This window comes from Pezoporus occidentalis, unplaced genomic scaffold (assembly GCF_034315485.1).
Source record: "Pezoporus occidentalis ecotype Australia unplaced genomic scaffold, CSIRO_AGI_Poc_V1 ctg288, whole genome shotgun sequence".
NCBI classification, from domain to species: Eukaryota; Metazoa; Chordata; class Aves; order Psittaciformes; family Psittacidae; genus Pezoporus; species Pezoporus occidentalis.
The window spans coordinates 42,999-70,594 of record NW_026914807.1 but is presented as its reverse complement, the minus strand read 5'-3'; the positions used below and the strand labels follow the sequence as shown (position 1 = coordinate 70,594).

General features: G+C 36.8%; 1 protein-coding gene across 2 annotated transcripts in view; it reads left to right on the top strand.

Annotated features, from left to right (window-relative positions):
* The window catches only part of USP9X (ubiquitin specific peptidase 9 X-linked), a 100,009-nt gene extending 75,209 nt beyond the window's left edge, over positions 1-24,800 (top strand). The window contains exons 27-45 of one of the 2 annotated variants that reach the window (XM_062626053.1): positions 2,468-2,576; positions 2,685-2,831; positions 2,947-3,093; positions 3,898-4,105; positions 6,441-6,661; positions 7,055-7,245; positions 7,697-7,870; positions 9,662-9,803; positions 9,978-10,728; positions 11,247-11,370; positions 12,432-12,657; positions 13,738-13,867; positions 16,332-16,517; positions 18,240-18,460; positions 19,528-19,616; positions 20,377-20,533; positions 20,961-21,173; positions 21,623-21,718; positions 23,200-24,800. In XM_062626053.1, the coding sequence (XP_062482037.1) occupies positions 2,468-2,576; positions 2,685-2,831; positions 2,947-3,093; positions 3,898-4,105; positions 6,441-6,661; positions 7,055-7,245; positions 7,697-7,870; positions 9,662-9,803; positions 9,978-10,728; positions 11,247-11,370; positions 12,432-12,657; positions 13,738-13,867; positions 16,332-16,517; positions 18,240-18,460; positions 19,528-19,616; positions 20,377-20,533; positions 20,961-21,173; positions 21,623-21,718; positions 23,200-23,334 (3,667 nt within the window). In that variant the 3' untranslated portion in view covers positions 23,335-24,800. Of the gene's footprint in view, positions 1-2,467; positions 2,577-2,684; positions 2,832-2,946; positions 3,094-3,897; positions 4,121-6,440; positions 6,662-7,054; positions 7,246-7,696; positions 7,871-9,661; positions 9,804-9,977; positions 10,729-11,246; positions 11,371-12,431; positions 12,658-13,737; positions 13,868-16,331; positions 16,518-18,239; positions 18,461-19,527; positions 19,617-20,376; positions 20,534-20,960; positions 21,174-21,622; positions 21,719-23,199 lie in introns of both variants that reach the window. The other variant, XM_062626052.1, reaches the window with a different exon arrangement.
* Positions 24,801-27,596: the final 2,796 nt, after the last annotated feature.

Below are 27,596 nucleotides of genomic sequence, written 5' to 3'. Positions count from 1 at the left end.
AAAAAAAAAGCTCTTCTGACTTAATGTGGAAACAAATCAGTGTTTACAGTGTAGAGAAAGTTTAGCAAATACTGGGCAGAATTCTGAATATCCTTTCAACTATTGTTCTCTAATCTGGTATCATCAATTGAAAAACAATGTGAGAAAAAATATGCATGTGAGAAAATGTTTTTGGTGAACCATAAAAGACAAGGAAGATGGTCAAGTTCAGATCTCACAAATACAGTCTTTCTGGAAAAGATTTGGATGGATCGGTGGGTTTTGTTTATTTCAGACTTCCAAGATTTTATGGGCCTAATGCTGTTTCCTCATAGCATAACCATGCTACCTATAAATTGAGAAACATAATGCAAAATGCTTAATACTGAATACTAGAGCAGTTCTTGCACTCCAAGGTAATTGATTTTATAGTGGTAACGCCTGAATATAAGAATGACTTGGGCAGCTGAACAGTTAGTCCTAAAATGACCCTGGAACCCAGAAGTGTTCCAGCTGATGGCTGCAAACTGTTCGGTGGTCATACATATGTGGCGCACATAAATAAAATTTCTTACTGCCTGTGGAAAGCAGTGGCACCTATATCCATTGAAGAGGCTGACTTCTGCTAACTAGGCAGAAGTCTGTATCCTGGGACTATCAATGGGATGGGATTCAAATTGCCTGCTGCCTTGATCGGAGGCATTTGGCCTTCAGCTGTTTTGTTGGATGAGTGTAAGTTCACCATGCAAATGTCCTGCCAGTTCTATGCTGTTGTCATGGTGTCTTAACATGGCACAAAATGCCTATATTAAGGCAGCTGTATCCATCCCATGGCTTCTTAAGAGCACTTAGATTGTTACAGCCTCATGAAAGTTTAATACCTGTGTTCAAATATTTCATGCTAATTAGAGACATAACAGTGTGAAGTCTGTGTTTCATTGGTCACATTTCTACTTTAGGAAAATACCACCTTTATCTGTTTCATTCTGCCTTGAAATGCATGAACCTGAGGAGTGTCTGTGTGATCTGTCCCAAGCAATTGAAGGGTTATATCTGAAAATAAATTTCTGTGAGTTTTATGGAAACGTCAGCTCAGCAATCAGATCAGATAAAATGTCAATTATTCTGAAGAACAAAACAGACCCCATACATCCCATGGCCTTCTGCAATTCAAAGAAATGTAGTAGAACTTGCAGTGATCAGGCAAGGGTGACAAGGGAGATCAAAGCTCTGGAATTATTTCCATCTGAGGAACAGCTGAATAGCTTGGGGCACTTGGTATTGGTGAAGAGATCCATGGTGGGAGGAGAATACCACAGAGACTTTTAAAGTCAGACGTAGCAGAGAGAAGAAAGAGAACATTCTGTGTATGAGCATAACATGTAAGCAGTGTAAACCTTTAGTTTGGAAATAGTTTGAGGGGTTGTTCATTAATTTGTCCAGTGAGAGCTATGAAATACTGCTTTGGTTAGTCTTCCTGAACCACAGATTGTTAGAAGCTGAGAGAACATTCTGGAGAGCTGTCACTGCATGCTTCTCTGTTCTTGTGCACTTTCCTAGGTGTATACCAGAGGCAGAGTGCTTAGCTACCTGCATCTTTTGCTCTGACCTCTGATCATGCTTGCATGTCTTTTGAAGCACAGTTAACTGCAGGTGAAGGAACTCTGAGGGAAATAGGATTCTTTGTGTGCTTGCCACAGTGACCTCATGAGTAGAAAACAATGACAGCCGCAACCAGAAGTACACTGTAAAATTCAGTTTCTTATGTTGAGATACTTCATAAAGCACAGCATTAATTTGTGTTCTCTCCCCACACAAGCAGAGCTGTTTCTGAATTTTCACAAGATACAATGCTGAGGCAGTCTTGCAACTGGAAAGAATAGGGTTTGCCTTAAATTACTTTTTTTCCTCAGGCTTATCTGTTCCTATATTATGCCAGTGCTTAGATTAAGTTTATAGATGGAAAATGTCTTTTAATTCTAGCCTCTTGAATTTTCAGGGGGTCATCTTTTCTGATTTCTTACTAATGATAAATTTTGATCACTTCAGATGCTGAGCAGGCTGCCAAAGTAATACGTAAGAGCAGTTTTACTAGGGCAGTTCTAGTGTGTCTTTCAGGCACAGCTGGTGCTTGAAAATTAAAAAAAAACACAAAAGAATTATTTAGGGTTGCATATTGCTTGTTGCATTATGCAGTATTTGGTGGCAGTTGTGTAGTGGTTAGCTGCTAATAAATGTCTTTTCACCTTTAAATATTTGATTTGTGGAACAGGTTTTGTAATAGTAATTCAAATTATATAAAATTCCACTGCAAGGCGAAACAATATGATGAATGGACAATAATTAAAGCATTCCCATTTCTTACATTATGTGCAATTATAGAGTTTGGCATCGAGCAGATAAGCACAAATATTTTTTATTTTTTTCTTTTAATATCCTGTTTGGATCGGAAGGTTGAGTTTAATGCTTCTGTTAAATGATTTTTCAGAACTGTTCGTCAGATGGCACAGGAGCAATTCTTTTTAATGGCTACCAGGTGTTGCATGGGGCAGAGACCTCTCCTTTTCTTCATTACCCTGCTGTTTACTGTCCTAGGGGTAAGTTTTTAGAGGTAAAGGCTTCAGTAGAGTTAGGCTTCTGTTAGGGTTGCACTCTTAAGTAGAAGCATGTTTGAATTGCATATTATTTGTTTTTTGTTTACATAGAGTACTGCAAGAGAGCGAGCTAAGCATTCTGGAGACTACTTCACTCTCTTAAGACATCTTCTTAACTATGCTTACAACAGTAATATTAACGTACCCAATGCTGAAGTTCTTCTCAATAATGAAATTGACTGGCTTAAGAGGATTAGGGTAAGTTTCAGGATCAATTTATTTCTAATAATCATTTTTTTACTACTTTGATGTGAAATAAGTTTTACGCTTGTTAAGTGTATATATATTATGCTAACTTTAGCTTGAATTACAGGATGAAGTGAAAAGAACAGGGGAAACTGGTGTCGAAGAAACTATCTTAGAGGGTCACCTTGGAGTAACAAAAGAGTTGTTAGCATTCCAGACACCTGAAAAGAAATACCATATTGGTTGTGAAAAAGGAGGTGCAAATCTCATTAAAGTAGGTTCAAACTTTTTGATGTATGGAGTTTTTTGATGATATTTGGGGAGGGTGTTAAATACAAAGAGGTAAAAACAAGCCTTGCGTCTTGTGGTCTGTAACCATAAAAGATCTCAGTTTAAGTATTTGAAAAGGGCTTCCAGTCGGGGTTTAAAATTTTTTTTAAAATACATGTTTCATTCATAAGAGCACTTAACATTCTCATTCTTTGGAACCATGGCATATGGAGTCGCTGTGACCTTGTGAACTGTTATCCCAAGAGCAAACATCACACAGGGATAGTGAGCTAGATACAGGATGGTCCTGTACAGGACTGTTTTCTCTCATTACCCCTGTATTGTCTTTTCGTCACATGTTCCTAATTAGTGCTGTTAACGTTTATGGCAGGTTTGAATGAATGCATGATGTCTGAGTGTCTCTTTCAACAGTCATGTCTTCTTTGTACCTCTGATATTATACAGCAGGAATGTTGTTTTTTCCAACAGTAATTGGTAAAGAGCTTTGTAGATAATATTGGTTGGACAAAACAAAAATTTTACCAATCAAGAAAAATAACAGATGTATTTTTAGCTTGTAGTGGGGGGTGGTTTTTCAGGGAACCACATTAAAATGGAGTTATTCTGTTCTAAATTTAAAAGCTTATGATGGCGTTGGTCTCAATTTTAACTCGAGTGTTTTAAGTACTACTCTGTTTCTCAGACATTCATTTACATAATAATACTTACTCTGTTACTAATACAAATTTATAAAGTAACAGGTGATTTATTTTCCTTGTTTTGTTGTTTGTTTTTTTTTTCCCTGCAGGAGTTGATAGATGATTTCATCTTTCCAGCATCAAATGTTTATCTACAGTACATGAGAAATGGAGAATTGCCTGCTGAGCAGGCTATACCAGTCTGTAGTTCACCAGCTACTATTAACGCTGGGTTTGAGCTACTGGTTGCATTAGCAGTTGGATGTGTACGAAATCTCAAACAGATAGTAGACACGTTGACTGAAATGTATTACATAGGTACAGCAATCACTAGTATGTAATATTTTTAATTATCTGTTTTCTACTTTTTAATGTATATATTATGCCTAGGTTTTGTTTATATTGTCAACTGAACTAGATGCTAAATGTTTTAGTTTGTGGTATGTTTGTGGCTGCTTTAATGTTGCAACATCAAGCTGTCAAAAATCTAGAAAAGTTTGTCAGTGTAGCCTTTCTCTTTTCTTCTTTATGCGGTAAATGTACTGACTTGCATTACACAGTTGCATCCAAGTTCCAGACCCAGTCACTTACAGTCAGACCCCCACCTACCCCGACCTGGCTACTCCCCTTTGTCTGTGCCAGCTCCCAGGAACCTCATTCTGTCTGTATCTTCTACTTTTGCCTCATCATTTCAGGCTCTGCCTAACCAATCCCAGAAACTCATCAGGTATCTTTGGCTTAGTTTTAGTGCCAGTCTCTTGGTTGCTCACTTAATTTGTCATCGTTGTCCAGACACAGACACAGGTCCACTGTCCTGTTTAGTTCTGTACTTACTCTCTGCTTGTTGTGGTCCTTCCTCCGACGTTTGTGCTCTCGGTTCTGGCCTTGTCTCAGCACAGCTCTGCACTCAAAACAACTTTCTCCTCACTGGAGAAAGATTATAGCAATTGCAGTATGTACAGAAACTTGCAAATATTAAGTGTTTCAAAATCTGGTATTCAAATGAAGCAGGCTAATACTTACAAGGGTGACAAAGGGCTCATACTTAACATAGATTTTTGTTACCAATAAAAAGCATGTAAGACTTACTTCTTTCTTAAGAAATGAATGAAAAGAGTATTTTCTGCAGCCCTAAATGGGATAAGTAACTATTTTGGCTGTAATATTGACAGGGAAAAGAGAAGGAAAGATAGGGAGAGGGGGAAGAGGTGAGTGGAACAATTGAAAACAAGCAAAACCAAGTTTGTCTGGGAAGAAAGGCTTGGAGTGTTGGGGTTGTTCAGCTGCGAAAGAGAAGGATCTGGGGAGATCAGCTTTTCAGTACTTAGGGGGAGTTTATAAGAAAGGTGGAGAGACTTTTTATTATGGCCTGTAGTGACAGAACAGGGGCCAATGATTTTAAACTGAAAGAGGGTAGATTTAGATAGGAAGGAAGTTCTTTACTGTGAGGGTGGTGAGGCACTGGAACAGGTTGCCCAGAGGACTTGTGACTACTCCATCCCTGGAAGCGTTCAAGGTTGGACAGGACTTTGAGCAACCTGGTCTAGTGGAAGATGTCCCTACCCATGGCGGGGGTTGGAACTGGGTGATCTTGAAAGTCCCTTCCAACCCAAGCCATTCTATGATTGAAATATATTTAAACTTTTAGAGTTTAGCAAAATTATAAGCAACTACAAAGAGTTTCCCATAGTGGGAATTGTCCACTACCTCTCAGAATGGCAGTGCCACTTACCCAGTTGGTGGTATCACTGAGTTATCTGAGGTTTTTTCAATCTCCCTGTCCAGTTCCATCTCAAATGAATAAATGAAAAGGGCAGCTTTATGGTTTATCCCCCTGCCTCATCCTTTTTTCTTCATCCTTTTCTCTTGGGAATTGTTTCCTATCACCTCACAATTAGAAAGATTTTATGGCATTTCCTTGCACTCAGTTATTTGGTAAGCACAGTAGAACACCAGTTCTCCATGGTATGAGACAGAAAAGGGAACACATGTATGAACTGTGCATGCTCTGTGTGTCATATACCAAATATAGCTTGCTTGCAAACGTGCATGATCTCGTATTATTTTTGTGTTAAAACCACAGAACAAAAGGTTAATGTAGTAAACCTGTGATTGTAAATGTACTAGGAAGAGATGTGAGAGGTCTGAGGGAGAAGAATCAGGAGGGAAAAAAAAAAAAATCTGTCACAAGGTCATATAAATAGCATTATCTAACACTGTTTCCTATCCTGGCAAGGGAAAGTGAGGCATACGTGAAATTTTCCGATTTTAAAAACATTACACATTTGTGAAAGGCATTATAAATTGGCTGTACACTCTAGATTCATTCAGCTGAGTTCTTCAGCTAAGAAACTTGCTGGTATTGAGAGAAGACTTCTGTTTGATACAAAAATAGACTGAATTTTTGTCTGGCTACCTTTTGAGTTATGCAATTGGTAAAATAGTTTAATGGTAGGATTACAGATAGAAATACTGATCATAGAAGTTGTGTTTATTTTAGCAATTAAGTTGTCCAGTGAAACGTTTGCTTTACTGAATTGCAGGGTGATACAGACTAGTACTAATATTGTGCAACTGCCCTTTGTATTGCATTGATATTCTGATTCTTTTATAATAAAATTGTTTCTAATCACATTCTGCTATTTTCTTCTAGCTTGTGAAGCGCTCACAGAATGGGAATATCTACCACCTGTTGGGCCTCGACCACCAAAGGGATTTGTAGGGCTAAAAAATGCTGGTGCCACTTGTTACATGAATTCTGTCATTCAGCAGCTGTACATGATTCCAGCCATCAGGAATGGGATTCTTGCAATTGAAGGCACAGGCAGTGATGTAGATGATGACATGTCTGGGGACGAAAAGCAGGACAATGAGGTAAATTTAATTATTCAGAACTTGCTTATCTTTGAAATAGAATTCTTTTTTAGGAAAAGGTTATAACAAATTCAGGTTTCTTATCACTTTTCTTTCCACTGCTGGCAGTGGGGGCAGTGGCGTAATGTTTCTTATTTGAATAGGCTCACTGCCAGAGAGGCAGTTCAAAAGATTCAGGTAGCAGGGTTTGCAGACTTCCTCCTCATGGATTTTCACTTGACAGCACCATACACTAATTCTGCCAACAGAACTCCGTTAATGCATACCAAGACACTTGTTTCTTCAGATGAGAATATGAAGCGCTTTAGATGGTTAAATTAAACAAGGGATACAACTGGCTATAAGACAGCTATGTATCAAAATTAATAGCACAAATTTTCTTCTGCTTTTCAGAGCAATGTTGACCCAAGAGATGATGTGTTTGGTTATCCACATCAGTATGAAGACAAACCAGCATTGAGTAAAACAGAAGATAGAAAAGAGTACAATATTGGAGTTCTGAGACATCTCCAAGTAATTTTTGGTCATTTAGCGGCTTCCAGGCTACAGTACTATGTACCAAGAGGGTTTTGGAAACAATTTAGGTAAATAGAAGATTTAGTATTGATGTCTGTTCACTGGGCCACTGAAATGCCACAAAACTAGCTGTAATAGAAGAAATGACAGGGATATTAAGTGTAAATTAGCAGAACTTGTTCAGCCTTGCATCTGTTATCCTACCTTTCTACCATTCTGTAGAAGTCTCTTGAAAAACTAAAGCTTACAGCAAGATGGTTATTTGGAATTATAGTAGTTCTTGAGCTTGATATTAAGAGTGAATTAGCTATGATGTTATACACAAAAGCTTGCTTTTACTTATCAGTAAGTGTCAGGGACAGTGTAAGAGGTGGTATCCTACATCACAAACCAGCAAATAGTCTTGGTCAGTAAGAAAGAGGGATGAATAGTGTGAATAGTGTTTGGGTTTTTTTTTTTTAATAAATTGTTGGGGAACAAACCCAAAAATATTTGACAAGAATGTGCTTTTGTTTTCAGACTTTGGGGTGAACCTGTAAATCTACGTGAACAACATGATGCTTTAGAATTTTTTAATTCCTTAGTGGACAGTTTAGATGAAGCTTTAAAAGCTTTGGGCCATCCAGCAATGTTAAGTAAAGTTCTAGGAGGGTCCTTTGCTGATCAGAAGATTTGTCAAGGATGCCCACATCGGTAAGTGTTTTAAGATTCTTCTTCCAGGAAAAGCAGCCTGTGTTTTTAGCCTTATGAAAATGAGTAAAGAGCCAAGAGTAGGTACTTTGTGTGGTTTTGGTGTTGGTTTGGTTTGTTGTTTTGTTGGGGATTTTTTAAGCTAATAGAATTCGGTATGTTGTTTTTTCTACAGCATTGATTTTTCTACATTGATTTGGCTTCAGGTGCTTTGAAATACTTGATTATTGCTTCTACTTAACAGTTCTATGTGAAGTGTTGTGTATTGATCAGCAGAGGAAAAGATACAGTTTTTCCATGTTAAGAGTGAAAACAGTTTCGGGACCATGCAGTGTATAAAGTTTTAAGCCATAGGAAACAGCTGTTGCTGGCTTCTGTCTTCCACAGTGTGTGGATAATGCTGACCCAAGTATGAATCTTTAATTCCAATGAGTGAAACCCTGTTCATACTCACTATATAAGCTGTAACTAGGGATAATAGTGTAAAAAAAGTTTATCTTAAGGTTTTTGCTGTATGTTTAAATAACTTAAAATGTGAACATTGAAGTTCAGCTTCATACAGGGTATGTAAAAAACCACCTGTATCGAATGAGACTGAAGTTCTTTGGTGCACCATCTTGATGATGGTGATCAATGACAAATGCTTTCTGGAGGAATAGAACTAGGCATTGTACAGTTGTACTTCTAGACTTTCTTCTGTCCTTCTTGAGGTGGATGATTAAAATTATGTGCAAGGTTCAAGATGGCCTAATGATGGACTTGTTTTTTTTCAGCAGTTGGCTTTTTTTGTAATCGTGTTTTGTATCACTAACAGTTGGCCTTCTTACTGTTCACGACATCTTTCAGATCCTCTCTGATTCTTACATGATAGACAAATATTATCTATCGTTACAGAATTCTGCTGGATTTGTGTAACTGTACTTCTTAATAAAAATTTTACCCTGATAGTTTAGGGAGGACAGAACTGATGACAAACTAAACCATTGGATTTGGGGTATGACAAAGCCTTTCTGAATTTGTAAGTTATCTCATAGATGAATGAATAATGCTGTTTTGGTTGAAGTGTTTCTAAATATTAATTTATTCACTGTTACAGAACCCTTTATATGCGTGATTGCATATCTGAGAAACAAGCCCTGCAGGGTTATGTTGGAATAGATGCAACTTTTAAAGTTTATTTATCACTTCTTTAGCCTTAAAAAAAAAAAAAAAAACCGACCAAAAACAAACAAACAAACCAAAAACACCCACAAAACCCAACCAACCAAAAACATTTCCAAGATGTTTTAACTGGTTTTGTCTCAAGCACTGCTGTTTCATTGCTAGGCAGTTGTTTAAAGGTTGTGTCATAACACAATAAATTAAATTCAGTCAGTCAAGAATACGTGAAGTGATTGGAAAAAATACTCTACTTTGCTGTCTGTGCTTCTCTACTAGCTTAAGTTAGCCAAGAGTCTGTCATGCTACTTAAACTGCATTAAAAACAAGATGTGCCAGAAGATTTAATTTCCATGATCTTTTCAGTGAATTTGAGGCATACAGGTAATTTCTATGATGTTCATAAAATAACTATAATTAATGCAGATCAAAAAGTACAGTGGCAGATACTGTAAGGTAATTGTAGGAAGACTGCAATAAAAAAAGAGTTCTTTTTTTACTTCTTAGCTACTTTTGCCAGAAGTTGACATCAAGTGCTGAATAAAACTTTTGTAGAAAGGTGCTGTGTAGCAACTGTAAAACGTAAAAGTTGAGCATGTTACTACCTTTCTTTTACACTTGTCTGTTCATTGGTAGGTACGAATGCGAGGAATCCTTCACAACTCTGAATGTAGATATAAGAAATCACCAAAACCTTCTTGATTCTTTGGAACAGTACGTCAAAGGAGATTTATTGGAAGGAGCAAATGCATATCATTGTGAAAAATGCAACAAAAAGGTAATGATTCCTTACATATTACAGTTGCATACAACTGTGATGTTACAGCTGTACTAAGGTTAGTCTTAGTTCATGTTCAGGGAAAATAAAATCCTTTAATTACTGAATTCAGTTGTTGCTAGGAGTATGTGAATGGAAACTTAAGAGCTGATAACTATTCATGTCCTTTTCTAGGTCGATACAGTGAAACGCTTGTTGATTAAGAAGTTGCCTCCAGTTCTTGCAATCCAGTTGAAAAGATTTGATTATGACTGGGAAAGGGAATGTGCAATCAAGTTCAATGACTATTTTGAATTTCCACGAGAGCTGGACATGGAGCCTTACACAGTGGCAGGTGTAGCTAAACTGGAAGGAGATGATGTAAATCCTGAAAATCAGATAATACAAAATGAGCAGTCCGAAAATGAGCACTCTGGGAGCACAAAATACAGGCTTGTTGGTGTACTTGTACACAGTGGCCAGGCCAGTGGTGGACATTATTACTCCTACATTATCCAGAGGAATGGTGGAGATGGTGAGAAGAATCGGTGGTATAAATTTGATGATGGAGATGTGACAGAGTGTAAAATGGATGATGATGAAGAAATGAAAAATCAGTGTTTTGGTGGAGAATACATGGGAGAAGTATTCGATCACATGATGAAGCGTATGTCCTACAGACGCCAGAAGAGGTGGTGGAATGCTTATATTCTTTTTTATGAACGTATGGACACAATAGACAAAGACAATGAACTAATAAAATATATTTCAGAACTCTCTATCACCATTAAACCCCATCAGATTAAAATGCCATCAGCCATTGAACGAAGTGTACGGAAGCAGAACGTGCAATTCATGCATAATCGTATGCAGTACAGCCTAGAATATTTCCAGTTCATAAAGAAGTTGCTTACTTGTAATAGTGTCTACTTAAATCCTCCTCCAGGTTAGTATGTTAGTGTGGTAATTATGGATTAATTTCTTGAAGGAAACTTTATTTGTGTTGTTAACAATTTGTCTGCCAGTGAAATTTTGAGTGATCTGCTTTGAATACTCTGTCCATCCAGACTTCTGCAGTTAAACATCTGTTGCTGAGTTGTTCATCAGTGATACATCCCAGAATATTTAGCAAATAATACTTTGATAAACTATCAACTGTGACTCAATTAATGCACTAAGTCATATTAAAATATTGCAGTTTGTGCAGTGTTCCGCTGAAGACAGTTCTCTAAGGTGAGATGCTGAATTTCTAAAAATCAAACACTGGTTAGCCTCCCAGGTGCCTGTTTTAAAGCTTACATTTTCAAATGATACATTATAGAAGTTAGAGGCTGTTTTGATCCAGGTTTCTGGTTAAAATTGGAAGATGATGTCAAGACAAAACAGTAATCTGGAATCAGTTAAATTGGTAAAAGTACACTGCTTTTACTTTGTCTACATGTCAGTATTTTGATTTTTCTTTAGGACAAGATCATCTGTTGCCTGAAGCAGAAGAAATAACTATGATTAGTATTCAGCTCGCTGCTAGATTTCTCTTTACCACAGGATTTCATACGAAGAAAATAGTCCGTGGCCCTGCGAGTGATTGGTATTTTGTCTTTTAAGAGCAATTAGTTTTGAAAGTTGGATGTCTGTTAAAATCCCAGTTATATGCATTTGACAATAAAAGGTGTTAGTGGTCTGTCTCATTTTCCCCTCCTCCCCAGATGCGTGGTCAGGGTGCATATGAAAAGTGGGGGAAATGTGAACAGAAAATATAGGGGAGAAACAGCTTTAAAATAAGCTGCTGAGCTGAGCAGCTTCAAAATTCATTTTCAAACAGAGCCTAAATCTACCTTTTATCTGTTTTTTTAAGAATAAAGGATTAGAGTCTATTACTAGTGCAGAACTAATAGGCTATATGTTCTGACTAAATCAGAGTGGTTTGTTCATGGTTTGGGAAGTTTTAGACAAAGCTCTTTTCAACCCATTTTTGTAGCTTGTTATTTATATTTGGTTTCTGAAACATGTATGTAATAGTATTCTAGACTGTTAGCAGAGTGCTTTATATATATTGCTACAGGGCCTGTAATTCAAATCTGTAATATAACAAACAATACCATCTTACTTATAGCACCACATCTTCATGATGACCAATAGCTTACTAGTCTTTACATGATCTTCATGATGACCAGTAGTTTACCTACTACTAATAAGCAGTTGTGTAATACATGGCAAATATATACCTTGAGTTTTTCTCTTATTAGAGAGAGCAACTTGCAGAGTAGCTAAGTTACTCCTGTTATTTTAAGATGTCAAGAGAAGTTCAAATATTGCTGCAGATAAGAGGACAGAGTCACACAAGAGCCTCTCTGGAACAGTTATTTTACTATTAGGGGATCATCATCCTGTCTTAGTTCCTATGGGTGACAGAAGTAAAGTGCTACAGTTAAATGTTAGGTTTTTAATCGAAGGATGTTTTTAATTTGTGATAGCTAATATCACTATAGGAACTATAGTTTATCTGATTGTTTTTGTGAGAAAATGTGTTTGGGGATCACCCTTAATATTATGTATTTTCTTCAAATTCTGCAAAAGAATATGTCTGCCAAAATTCGTCAATGTCTACATGTGGTCGTAATCTCTCAGTTGCATCATCTTCTATTTCAGGTATGATGCATTATGCATCCTTCTTCGTCACAGCAAGAATGTACGCTTTTGGTTTGCACACAATGTCCTTTTTAATGTTTCAAACCGCTTCTCTGAGTATCTTCTGGAATGCCCTAGTGCAGAAGTGAGGGGTGCATTTGCAAAACTTATAGTATTTATTGCACATTTTTCATTGCAAGATGGGCCATGTCCTTCACCTTTTGCCTCTCCTGGACCTTCCAGTCAGGTATTTAATTTTCTAATGAAAAACTTTAAAAACCATTTAATGTAAATTCTGGATTAGATACATCAGTGTTGACAGGAAATCTGTACAGTCCGTTTTGCACCTCATTTGTAAATCTCTGTGAAAAGTAAGTAGTGAGAATTTTGAGTTGGGTTGCACATGTGAAATCTGCAAAATAAAAGCAGTGGCTTATAGTAAAATAATGTGAATGGAGTGAACCCTTGTTTTTCATCTAGAATTCAAACCAAATGGAAACACCCTAAAGCAAAACAAAACAAAAACCAGCCAAACAAACAAAACCCCGCAAACCAAAAAAAAAAAAAAAACCAAACCCTATGAAAGCACGCAGAAGTTCCCCGAGTTTTCTTCCTGTATCCTGCAACATTGAAATTGTTGAAAACTTTGACTAATTTTATACACCTAAAACTGACAAAAAAACACAAAACAAACAAAAAAAACCCGAACCACCGACACCAAAACCCCCAGTAACCTTCATGTAGTACTTGTCATAACAGTGGGTGTGGGGGAGATTTGTACTGTATTAAAATTTAAATATCAACCTTTTGCGGCATTTGCTTTGTCGTATTTTTAATGTCCACAGCAAGACACTTTTTATTTGTACTGTTCCCCTTCTCAGAATGTTTTTCGCTATTGTATGCAGCAAAAGAATTTGTATTAAGTTAAAGCTACATATGCTTTGACAGTGTTTGTTTCACAAGGTATTAGAGATACACTTGTAAAGGTGATTTGGTTGTCTGTCTTACTCTGTGAAGTTCACAGTGGAACTACATATGCTTTTTGGAGTATTTAAGCCTAGCTGCAATTAGAGAGAAAGCTCAATTAAAAGCTTCTGTATTTGCATAATTTCTTGGTCCTGCATGGTATTTAGTGATGGCAGTCATTTCTCTATGTCTGTCTGTGTGAGATGCAGAAGACTAACCAGCTGCTAGTATTTTGGAGCTTGTATGAATTCCGTACCTTTTAACCAGTTCTGTTTTCTGCCATAGTAAAAAGTATAAACAAAATAAAGATTTGATAGGTTCAGCTGTGAATATGAAAACCTTTTTTTCTTTTTTCTTTTAGGCTTATGATAACTTGAGTTTAAGTGATCATTTGCTGAGAGCGGTACTAAATCTTCTAAGAAGGGAAGTATCTGAACATGGGCGCCATTTGCAACAGTATTTCAATCTGTTCGTGATGTATGCCAATCTTGGTAAGGAAATTACACAGATCTTTGCTGATGACACTGTAATAAACTGGTTTTTATTAATAATCCAGTCACACAAGTAACAGCAGGAGAATCCAGTTTTTCAGCCTCAGGCAGGTTGGTATGATTAAGTGTCATATAAATGGTCACCAGAGCATCTGTGTTCCTCCAGTTTGGAGTTTGGGGTTTGAGTCTTCCTAGCATACTTGGAAGATGAACACGATAAGGTTGGAGGAATAAGGCAGTGTCCATCTGGGAGGGTGTGGTGGTGAAAAAATGGCGAGAGAGATGATGCTTTGTTCAGGGCTCATTCACAGGGGGTCATGAGACCCCAGAAGCATGTGGGGCTCTCAACTGGCTTGAGCCTGAAGAAGTTGGTGAAGATAAAAAAAGAGAGAGATGCATGGTTTTCCTTTATGAAAATGTTGATAGGGATGGTTGTGCTTTATCTATATATTCCTACTGTGTCCTTTCAATATTAATTTCTTCAGTTCACTTTTGAAGCTCATAGCTATGAATACAGAACACCGATTCAGTATCTCTCTTCCTGTTAAAGACTCTCTGGGAGGCTGAGGAAATAGGTCAGTCTGTATATGTTCTTAGACATCATTGCTTGCAGAATGCTTTTACCATAGACATCGTATGAATAAATGTCAAATGAATAAAGGGTTGGTTTTGCTCTCAGGTTGATGAGGGTAGTCACAGTTTCATACCTAGTGATAAGTCACAGAGTTCTACATTCTTACTTTCCCCAGATACTAGTGTCTTCTATTGGAGGCCCGTTTCTCTTTCACACATGGTAGCTTAAGTGACAAAGCATCGTCCTCTTAAGCAAGTTCTAAACAAGACATGATATTCTTCCATAGTGGTAGTCTATTACACTCTCCTCATATTCTAATACAAGGTATTTTAATCCTTTTATGTAAAAGGGTATGAAACTAGAAGATCCAGTTCCCTTGGAAATTTTACAGAATGCCCATAATACTGAGCAGCTCAGCCGTTACTGGTTATCAGCTCATACAGACAAGTTATAAATATGAATTTCTGTTATATTACTTTGTGGCTAAAGTATTAAGCATATGCATTAGTCCAGATGGGAGTTATTTCAGTATTTCTACATAGAATTCAGTGACACACACACTCTCTCATTCACTCCTCTGGAAGCTATTTTGTGTGGGTAGACAGTTTCAAAGTAATTTAATTTCCTACCTGTAAAATTAATCTAGGAAATTAAATTAACATGATTTCACTCATAATACGTGTTGCTTTCATATACTTCATCTGCCAAAGCATTCTCTGTCAGCCAGAGGTCTGTTATGACCCCCAAAGTGGATATAATGGATTTAATTACAGAGAAGAGAGATCTTCTAACTTGCCTTTTTTCCTTCACTAGGTTTTCATAGTCAGTGAGTGCAGTTGAAGCTTCTGACTAGGAAAGCACTCAGAAGCCAGATGGAAAAGAGTAACTAAATTATATTTGTGGGTCTGATCATTATCTACCTGCAAAGATAAAGCATGAAATTATTAAGCAGTTGTGCTTGTCTTACTACTGTTACCTGAAGGCTTCTCTACGCGTGTAGGGTGTTGATTCAGCAAAATCAACAAATGCATCATTCCTGCACCACCTCATGTTCTGTGAAAAAGATTAAGTTGTCTGATAGTTTGAGAAATTAATATATTGTTCACATCAGAACAAGTGAGAGATCAGTTATACAAAGGATATAACCGCAGAACTATCTAATGATCAGAAAGATCCTATAAAAGAGTGCTTAGATTCCTCCTTATCAGAGAGATGGTAGGTAAGGCCCAGTTGTATTTCAGAATAAGAAAAAACTTGGATATGTATGAAAAATCATTAGTTCTACCTAATTGAGAAACAGAATACAAGATCAGAAGGGACATACCAAATTTAAGTAAGTACTTAATGTAGTACATGCAAGGTGTTCTTGGAATGAAACTAGCTGTATGGTTTGGATATTTTGGTTAGGTTTTTGGCTGGTTTTGGAGGCTTTCTCATTTGCTTTTATGTCTTGTCTTAAATTGATTTGTCACCCTTACACTTACTGCATAGTATGGCACAGTTGGAAATGTCTTAAATTTGTAATTGAAGTATCTAGGATGTGATGGAAAAATAACAAAATGTACTGTGGGGTTGTTCATCCTGTCCTGGGCCTTGCAAATATAAGGTTAATTCTTTGTCCAAAAGACTTCTCTGAGGCTTTGCTATTAATATAAATGTTAGTTACTAAAGTGCTCATGAGCACAGTTAACAAATCGTAGTCATTTACAACTCTCCTTCAGTGTGATATTTCAACTGAACATAATTTTCTTGTGCATCTTTGCTGATGTATTTTTTTCCTCAGAAAACATAAATGATGATTATGATAAATTACTTTTCAGTTGCAGGGTTTTATCATGTAAACAAATAAGATACATCTTGTTTTTCTTTTCTCTCCCCACCCCTGTAAAGGTGTAGCAGAGAAGACACAACTTCTGAAATTAAGTGTTCCTGCAACCTTCATGCTTGTGGCTCTGGATGAAGGTCCAGGTCCTCCAATTAAATACCAGTATGCTGAATTGGGGAAGCTGTACACTGTTGTGTCGCAACTGATCCGTTGTTGCAATGTGTCATCACGGATGCAGTCTTCTATCAATGGTATAGTGAATGTTAAGGTTTCCGTAGGTTAATTGAACATATCTGTAAATGTCTTTTGTGCATATTTAGCTATTATGTGTAAAATGGATTAGCTGGGAAAATATTTGCCTTTCATGTTCAGCAGCTCCTTTTATATAATGACCAAACTCTTTGTCATTAGCAAAACTTTTTTATACATAGCAAAACTTTTTTATAATACAGCAAAACATTTGCTGTACTAATGCACAAGACGGAAATCTGTTCTGTAGCTTATGCTTCTTGGCTTATTCCTTAAAGATACAGGAAGACAACCAAGTAGTAAAGTACTATTTTATTGATTATAAAATACTAATGATTTTAGAATAGTTTAAGCTCATTTTAAAGAACTGCATAAAGATCTTTTGATTCTGAATAGGAAATGAAATAATAGATCACTTTCATGTTACCAGTACAAAAGTAATCTGTACAGGAGAAACACTAGAGCAGGCTTTAAAAACAGCTAATACTGCTTATCAGTAAAGAGACCTTGCATTGTTGTGGATAGCTTTCAAAAATTATTTGGTGCTTGTTTGCACTCAAGACAACAAACAGAAGCCAGCACGCCAGCACTTTAACTTAAAACAGATAAAGGATCAGCTAGAAATTGATTGACCATAGCATGAAGCATTAATATACCCAGTAGTGCAATTATTTTTGAGAAACAGTGACAGAATATTGGCCTACATCGACTTTATACCTAGCATATACATGTTCTGTTAAGCATATTCTAGAAAACCTAATTGGGAATTTGTAGAGAAGCTATTTAATGGCAAGCTCATTACAACTTGATGTGTCAGGTTGTGAAGTCAGTAGGGGCTAGAATATGTTATTGTAAGATTAACAAACTGAAAATTTTACTGTGCTATAATAAGCTTCAGAACCATTTGGCAATTTTGATTTGGTTTTGTCTCCAGTGCACTATTCGAGACTAACTTGAAAGGTATTCTACCTATGAAAATATGTTCACTGTACTCATAATGTCGTACTGAAATATTTAGTTTGTATGAACATTATTGTAACTAATTATAATTGCTATTGGCAGAGTAAAGTTATTTTTTGCTTCAACGTACTAAGCTAGAAAAGTTCTGTCTTGGACTTTTGGGCATCTTCAAACAATAACTCAAAACACTGTTAAATTTAGGAACATCAGGAGCAAATCAGCCGTCTTGCCTTTCACAAAAATGAAGCTTACTAAATAAGATACTTTTTTTTTTATTATTGTTTCAGGAGTATGTTCTCTGCACTCTAGAGGTTCAGACAGGGCTGTTCTGACATACATATTCCTCTGAACTGTTTCCCATTGCCTGTGCAGCAAATAGACCTTGTGTCCTAAAATATGATAGATTTTTGCTGTGTTACACAATCAGCAAAGCAGATAAACTCAGGAGATGATTTTACTAAGAAAACTGCATAATTTCTCATCTTGCATATGAACATGCCTTCAGCTGTATTGCTTTGATTGTCCCTGCATAATCTTGCCTGAGAAGTAGCTCTCTCAGGCAGCAGGTGTCTAGCTTCACAGTTGGAAAACTTAGTTATTTCATACCACAGTATCTTTCAAAGAAAATCAGCTGGGTTGTGTGGTTGGTGGTTTTTTCTTCCTCTATCTGTTGTTTTTTGTTGAGTTACACCAATTCATATTTTGTTGTGTCTACATTGAAAGTGCTTCAGTACCTTTTCATCTGTAGTAACTGTCTCTTGTAGGTAATCCCCCACTGGCCAACCCTTATGGTGATCCTAATTTATCTCAGCCTATAATGGCACTTCAGCAGAACGTAACAGACATTTTGTTTGTGAGAACTAGTTATGTGAAGAAAATTATTGAAGATTGCAGCAACTCTGAAGAGACCATCAAGTTGCTTCGTTTCTGCTGTTGGGAGAATCCTCAGTTCTCTTCAACTGTCCTCAGTGAGCTTCTCTGGCAGGTAAAAATAAAAAACTAGGAGAAAGATGGGAATACATATGTGTACGGCACATGATTCTGTATTTAGATATAGAAATGTTGTGTTAAATAATTAACAGGTGGTTGATAAACTTTTCTGAAGATGGCATCGTTTGTCAGTATTTACACTCTTAGGTCTATAACTAAGTACTTGGAGTAGTATGGGAAGTCATTTTACAAGTTTAGGAAAGCAGTCAACCTGTTCTGAGTTAGAAACGCTGTGTTAAAGATGGAAAGTAACTAGGCTGAGGTGCTCTTTATGTGTTGTGAAAGTGTCATTTCCTCAGCCTTTTCCATCATTATCCCTAAAAGAGCTTGTTATGTTGTGTGGAAAATAAGAATAATTTTATAAGATCTCCTTTGTGCTGAAGTACATTCATAAGGTTCTTTGTTACAAGCCTGCAGAACATGCTTGGCTTCAGACTCAGGAAAGCCTTTTTGGACTGTCTTGTTTTTTCCTTTTTCAATCTCTATAAAGTACTTACACTTTCCCACACCACATAAAACTTTACTATTGCTCATCTTTACATTCACCCTTCCTCCCCACCCCCCCCATGTAAACATGACATTTTTCTATGTCCTTTTGTTTGGCAATTGAAAGAATCAGAATAAAAATCGCTTCACTGATACTTTGCTAGCCATGTGTTTTACATTTTAGGATAACCTTTGAACCTAATATCTAAAAGTAGCACTATCAGGGAAAAACACTGTTATGTAATTTTGCTTTTCTAAAGATAATTTTTAAGGTAGCTTCTTCAGCATGGACATGCTTGGGGCTTCATTTTAGTTGTGTTAAAAATTCATCAGAAAACATTTTGTCCTTTGCAAAACTTCCTGTATTGAAAAATCAAATAAAACCCAACAAAACCACAACCCCTGGAAAGACTGACACAATCAACGTAAAAAAAGAAAAGTAGGCATCGTATCTTGAGGTATCATTTAAATTACAGTGAAGTTCACTTCAGATTAATTGTATTCTTGTGTTGCACCATGTAATTTGCATGCTTCAAGGAATGCTTTCTTACGTTCTCTGCACTTTTACTTTTTAAGGTTGCATATTCATATACATATGAGCTTCGTCCTTATTTGGATCTGCTTCTACAAATCCTTTTAATTGAGGACTCTTGGCAAACTCACAGGTTAGTACGTACCTGTCTTTCTTATAATTCATCATTATTATGTTTTGTACAGCTTGTTTCCCCAGTGGTTCTTGCGCTCATCCTTTCAAGAGGACTGTTCAAAATCTATATTAAATTAATAAAGCATTTTTTCACTTTTATCTCAATTTTTGAGATAATTCAGAAACCTCAGTTTTTATGATAAACCTACAATTTTTCACCTTGACCTTCCTTAGTAGTCGGAAATTTACTTCTTAGTCCCATAAACCCAAGATTTTTCACATACAAGAGTGTGCCATTTAGGCTAAACTCATTGGTATTTACTGTGAGGTGCTTAGATTGGTTCTTAGAAACAATCTCATTCAAGAGAGTCCAGTGATAGCCTGGACTGAACTCATTGGTATTTACTGTGAGCTGCTTAGATTGATTCTTAGAAACATCTCATTCAAGAGAGTCCAGTGATAGCCTGGACTGACTCAGCAGCATGTCAGTCGTAGCAGTGATACTAAGACATGAAAAAAGTGTGAACTTGGGGGCAAAAGTGTATTTAATACATAAATGTTCTCTATGCAATCACATTTCAAGAGAATTTTAACTTTAGTATATTAAATCTATTAAATATTCATCTGGTTTCAAACCTAACTTTTATATGTCTACAGAATAAGGCTTTTGAAAGTTGAGATTAAAAAGGTTTAATTATTGTAGATACTGACTAATTTAAATACTAAAACTCTTTAACTCTTGAAGTTTTGGGGGTTTATTTTGGTTTTCTTTTTTGTAGGATTCACAATGCACTTAAAGGAATCCCAGATGACAGGGATGGGCTGTTTGACACCATTCAGCGCTCTAAGAACCATTATCAGAAAAGAGCTTACCAGTGCATAAAGTGCATGGTAGCTCTCTTCAGCAACTGTCCTGTAGCCTACCAGATCCTTCAGGTGATACCTTTTGTTCTGTTTCTTGCTGCTTTTTTTCCAAGTTCTATGTTAAAAACAACAATCAATCAATGAGCTAAGCCCTGCAAAAAATACCCCACCATTTTTAAGTTTTCATCACCTTGAAGAAATTACGACTTTTGAGTACAACTCAGTTGAACCTTCCTGTATCAGAAGCTCAGTATACAGGATTGAAAGCAATTCGGTTAAATTCAGACTCATGATTTTGTGATGCAGCTGCAAATCCATAGATTTCATTTCAAATTCAAAGTTTTCTTTGTGCAAAAGAGGGATATTTCAGGGAGTCTGTTAAACAGCAAAATGTGCGTTAGTGGTCTGTTCTCTGATAGCTGATGTATAGGAAGAGAAAAATCCTTCTATTTTGAAGAATACAAAAAACCATTCTGAATTGTTAATTTTCCACCTGCAGAGCAATGGGGACTTGAAGAGAAAATGGACGTGGGCAGTAGAATGGCTTGGAGATGAACTTGAGCGTAGACCATACACTGGCAATCCCCAATACACCTATAATAATTGGTCTCCACCAATACAAAGCAACGAAACATCAAATGGCTACTTCCTAGAGAGATCACACAGTGCTAGAATGACTCTTGCAAAAGCTTGTGAACTCTGTCCAGAGGAGGTAAGGAATTCATTTGACTTGTAAGAAAAAAAATAAATAAATCTGAGTAAAGTGCTTCTATAAATTGTGAACCTTAGTAACAGTTACTGGCCATTATAGAGGTACCAAATTTTATAAATCTGGATTTCTATTTTTGTGGTTCATTTACATAATTTCATTATGTTCATTTACTTTTATTACTGTTTCTGTAGGCATCTACCACTTAGAGAATTAGCAGTATAAAATTGAAAGTGGCCATTTAAAGTAGATTATGAAGGGGTCTGTTTTTCCAGTAATACGTTGATAGTGAGAATTTTTATGTAGTACAGTGCAAGCTGTGGATGACACAGTGGGGTGGAGATTTTTCCATTTTTCAGGCATGAGTGAAAGGATCATTTGGATGTAGAATTGGCTCTGGATAAAATAACCACATCTTATCTAAGTAAATAAAATGTTTTTTCAAACTTTAGGAACCAGATGATCCTGATGCCCCAGATGAACATGAATCTTCTCCACCTGAAGATGCCCCACTGTATCCCCATTCACCTGGTTCCCAGTATCAACAGGTAAAAGCTCATAGTTGAACCATTTATTCAGAGTTCCAGGTTAGCTTTTTTTAGCATTTATGGTAAATTAAATTACTGGCATCTAGCCAGAAGCATGTTATTGTCCACTGTCACACTTGCAGGGATAAACATATAGATACACCTCCATTTTGCCAGCAACAGTTTCACCATTAGAGCTTCAGATGAAAATTTTAATATTATCAGATCATGGATTAATTGTCCATAGAAAGAGTAGAAGGATAGATGCTATCACAGTCTAGTGTGGACTGAATTTGATTATGTCATATTTGTTGCTGTTGGTAATATTTTGAGAGTTGCTTTCTTGTTTTTAAATACAAAATCAAGCCTCAAGGTCTGAATTTCAGTTTGGGTAATTGGAAGGCTTTCAGAAAAATCCACGTGGCTGTTACATATGATTTGTGCTATGAACACTGATTTCTAAATCTTAAGTACATATAAAATCTGAACCTGGTTTTATGTGAAATGGTTGCTTTGTTACTATCTTTCGGTGGAAAGACAGATCTGAAAAAAATCATAACCAGTTTTCTTACCAAATTGACTAAAATAGTAGATCCCCCACTTAGTTGTGATTTTTTTTTCTTTTTTTGTTCCAATTCATTTTATATATTCCAAATCTGCTAATTTAATTTCCTTTCCTGCCCAAATGCATTTTCCCCTCCATCTTGCTTCCCCTACTTGATGTTCTCAGCAGAGCAGCTGGTAAGTCATGCAGATTTTCCCACTCCTTCCTGAGCTCCTGAATCCAGACATATACCGTAACCTCACCATTACCTGTTTGATGTGTTCACCTTCTTGCAAGAGATGGCATTTCTCACTAACACACACAATCCTCGTATTCCTGGTTTCTCCACAGTTAGTTAAACTCTGCAAAGGGGTAGATAGATGAGTTGTTTTCTTTTGCCAGATGTGTGTATGACTTTTTAAATTGGGGCAGAACATCTGCAGAAAACTATTGGTCTAGATTTCATTCAACTCTGTAGTATTAAAGTTTTCCTCTCAAAAATTCGATACAGGTATGCTTTTTCCATTGACTTAGGAAAAGAATTCAGGGTGGTTGAAACTTTTGATAGACGTGCAGTTTAATGTCCACAGCATATGGGCAGCCTCTTTCCATCTCCTTTTTTTTCTTTTTTGCTGCCTTTGCTTTGCATGTAACTTATTCAAAAGCTGAGATTGCTATTTCTAAACCAGATAATACTATTTCAAGTAAATCCTTTTATCTTTACAAGTTGAAAGTTTGTTTTCCTTCAGTGTAAATTAAAAAGGTAAGTGAAAAGCGTCATCCAGGGGAATGAAGGGAACTGTAGTGCGTGTACATACAGATACTGCTACATGAGAAGTTCATTGTTGGGCTTGAAGATGCTTTTCAATGGTCTGAATATAAAGGAGCAAACACAAAAATTAGTCAGGAACAGCCCATAAGTTTAATGTCCCTTTAAAATGTTTATGCTTTATTGCAGAATAACCACGTGCATGGACAGCCGTATACTGGCCCAGCAGCACATCATATGAACAACCCTCAGCGAACTGGCCAACGAGCACAAGAAAATTATGAGGGCAGTGAAGAAGTTTCCCCGCCTCAGACAAAAGATTAGTGAAATGCACATAATCAATTAACTTGCTCCATCAAGACTGTGCACCCAGGCCTTACAGTCCAACCTTTCTCTGTGTCTGGCTAATATTTAAAACTAGAAAAACTATTCCTAATCAACATGGAGTGGAGAGTCTATTCACTGTCTTATCTGCAGAAAATTGCTGTCAATATATAACCCGCCTGCAGTGGAAAGTGTATAGTGTTTTGTAATAAATGGCCTGATGCTAATGTGTAAATGGCAAAGGTGTATATAGTATATTAATGTTTGACTGTTAATTCTTGAGCAAGAAACATTTTTTTTTTGTCTTGATGAGACTCACAGATCTACAAAAAAAAAAAAACCAACAAAAAAAAAATCTTGATATATCTGCTGCGCTCTGCAACCAGTGTTGCCTGCCTCATGGCAGTTGGATCAACTCCTTTACGAAAAAGCCTATCCATGTCAACCACAAGAATAGTTTCATGTTAATTCTTTGCCACTGGAGTCGATTTTACTATGAGCAACGTAATGGCTGGTAACCTTTTAATTATTTGGTTGATGTGGAAAATTGGTGATGTAACATTGTTTCTAGATCTTTTTTCATTGCCTTTTTCATTCTGGTATTAGGTTAATCACTTTGAAGCTATAGTTATGCTGTAACATTTAGCATGGCTTCACACCAAGTTAGTGTAGCCAATGAGGGGGGAAAAAAAAAGTGGTGACAGCAGTTGTCCCAGTGTGACAACTGCATTGCTCAGAACTTTCTCTTCTTACACCTAGACTATAAAATGGGGAGGGAAAATGTGACAAACAAGTGGTTTTCAGTTTCACATATGTTCCTCACATCTGATGTTTGACAGTTCTGTCTCTGGGTGGGATAAAGAACACTTAGTTTTCAGTAATAGGAATTTAAAAGATTTAAAACAAATATGCAAAAATTTGCTATGCCAGGATGCCTGGAGCATAATAGACTGTATTTGGTGTGCTTGTTTTGTTTCTTTGGTAGAGCTTATTAGATAAACTTCTAACACTTTCCTTCTACTGCATCCCAGTGAAGTGGAAGTCAACGAAATCACACAGTACTTGTGAGTGCCACTGCACCAAGTTAACTTGCTGGTTTTCTGCTCGTTCACAGTTCTACTTGAAAGCGAGAATTGTCTTAGCTCTTTATCCATTATACAGGAAATCTTAACATTAGAAGCAGGGTTTAATTATAAAAGAAACTACTGGTTAGTCAAATACAATTCTGAGGTATCTCTGTTCCAGAATAAACATTTGTTTAAAGACTTCAAGAACCGCATCAGTAAATACTGTATTTAAATGAAAATTGGTAACTTGAATGTGTGTAATTTTTTTGGAACCTGTCTAAAAACCAAATACCCCTGCAAAACAGATACAGCCCACCCTATACTATTTAAATATTTTGCTGTTTTATTTTATAGAAATTATTTTGCTGAATTCACAAATAGAATTTGATTTAAGAAGAATGTTTTGTCCTGTGGTGTGTTGGTTTTTTTTGTTTTGTTTTTGGCTTTTTTTTAATGGACTGCACAGAAACGTGAATTCTGTGCAGTGGCACGATGCTGAATTCTGGAACAACAGTCACATTGAGATTCTGTGCACAAAAAAAAATTGGCCCTTAAGAATAAAATAACCAGGACAATTACACTGTAAAAGTTTCTTAATGTGATTTATCTTGTACTTTTTGTATGTTTTTATATATACATATATATATTTAATGAGCACAAGCTTGATGGTGTTTTTTACAAAAAAGTTGATAGAAACAAAGTTGCTTATCAAAGGTTTAGTTTTGAAATGGACAAAGGGAAATTCGGTTGCAAGTTAATTCTTACGCATTTAGTGTAACAAGGAAGGGACACAGAAGGTTTTTGAATACGCTGTGTTTCAATGATCTCTTTTATGCTTCTGTGTTTCCCTCGTGCTCAAGTTAATTCAGATTTTTTTTCATAGTTTTTTGGTGATTCCATTTTACCTGGACTTAGTAAATCTGGATAAAGCACCCCCACTTATGTTTGGGAATGCTTGTTGGAGGTTTTAACTCAAAAGTTCTACCCTAAGTGCTCTAACTGAAAGAGTTTGTATTTATTTGGACCAGTAATTGTTAAACAAGCTATCTCAGAGGCGATTATTCTGTATTTTTTTACTAATAGGTAAAATATATAAAGTGCTAGTTCAGCCTTGCTACATGTGTTCGCTTTTAATAGTGCAGTGATTGTAGAGACACGTCAAACCTGTGACGCTTCAAGGCTGGGACTCTTCAGTCATACACCCCCAGTCCTTGAGTTGAGAATGACTGCAGGGGCAGTTGTTTTTCAGGCGGCAAATGGAGAATATTGTGCATCTTTGTGCATCTTTGTGACTTTGAAGAAGGATAAGCCTTGTATTCTTTGTCGCAGCTGCTGCTTCTAAAAGGCTGGCTACAGTGAGGGGTGCAACATTCTCTTCACTCTGGGCAAAACAAGTTTGAATTGTACTTGATGAATATCATACAAGTAAAAAGTTTCATATGCACGTTACTGTCACAGCATTTTGGCAGCAGTCATTTTCAGGCACTACACAGTACCTCATTGTTGATGGCACACTTTAAAATACTAGTCCTCAAAGTGCCTAAAGATTTGATATCCCCATTACTAATTTTAGTCCTCTCTTCTGTTTAGAACAGTTACTAGGGGATCTCTGGTCTTCCACAAAATGAGCCAATAAATAGTAATGTTTCTGACGATGTAACATCAAATACATAGAAACTGAGAATTCCTAGGTGGTGGTGTATGGTGGCTAATGTGTAGTTTGACCATAGCCTTGCTAAGCAGAATTTCTCCCTCTACTACATTTGGATTTAGGTTGTTTAGTGACTAAAGTGAGCTTTTAACACTTGCTGCTGTTAGTGTTAAAAAAAAATCAGTACAGCCATATATGAAAGGAATTCAGTTAATATTTGTGCATCAATAGTTGACCTAAGTTTTGGTCACCTACACCTGTGTTACCCTACTGACAACAATGGGATTGCACAGGGTTCAGTCAAAGCTTACTTGCCCTGCAGAACCTACTTCTGTGGTGATGCACAAGCAGGAAAGGACTCAGCTTGACTTAAATTTTTTTCATATTATTTTCCCTGCTAACTTACCAGCCCTGAAAACTGAAGTTCTGTGTTTTTAAAGCTGAGTGCTTCTTGCTGAAATTGAGCCAGGAAGAAATGAAATTCCACAATTACACTCCTTTTTTTTTTTTTTCTCCAGAGTGAGACTTGTAGACAATATGAGAAAATTATGTTACAGTCATTGCTATTATGCCTTTTCAGCCACTTTGTTGTGCCTAGCTTGTGTGGTTTAGCTTGTGTCATGAAAAAGCACTTAGGGTTCCAAAACTTTCTGTGTATTTCCTAAGTTCCAGGAGAAAATGGTATCGGCCATTCTGCCAGAGCTAAAAAGGGGAAAAATTGGCCGCTGTAGCAATGAACTTCATTTTTGTTTCAATCAGTTTTGTCTACCTCTGTGTCTTTTGCCAGAAACGAATAGGCTGGTGAACTGTGTCGAGGCGAAGTGGCTCAGCGTTTTTGTTGGGCTGTTTCAGTCACTAGGCATTGATTGCAGTGAGGCTTTCCATGCAATGACTTCAGCTTCAAACAAAAGTTAAAGGCTAACTATATAAATTAGAGGAAGAAGTGGCATGTTGGGAGATCTGCAGGGTAACCAATTAAGTGTTTAAATATCTTTGTTAAACCTTGTTGGTCCACATTTGCAAACCCACACTGAAAGCAAGTTCACCTCTGTGATGAAGGACACAAACCTCAGTTTTTGGGAGGGTGAGATGCTGATGCTGACCGTACATTTCTGATGACAGGTATGGGAGTTTCCTGTTTGCTCCAGCACAGCATAATTAAGACAATTAATTGTTGCTCCCTGTCTTCTTGCCTCCTGTGCTCTGCATCATGTTCATGATACCGCTTTTGTCACAGCCATGAGATCTTAGGAATAAAGTAAACCTGACTTCTCTCTAGAGCAGGACGTGCGAGGCTTTCTGGGAGAGAGGTAGGAACCATCTTGTAAAAATGCTGCATGCTGGACAGTGGTACTACAACAAGCAGAAAGCAAGTGAAACAAACGCAGCTACATCCTTCTGCATGATTTCTGTTCCTCTTGCAAGTGGTCTCCTGAGGAACATGACAGCAAACAGCTCTTCAAAGCGCAGTGCATGTACATTTCTGGCTCACAGCTAGAGTTGATCTCTAGTAGTGCAGTAAAGATCCCTGGGCAGCAGCAGCA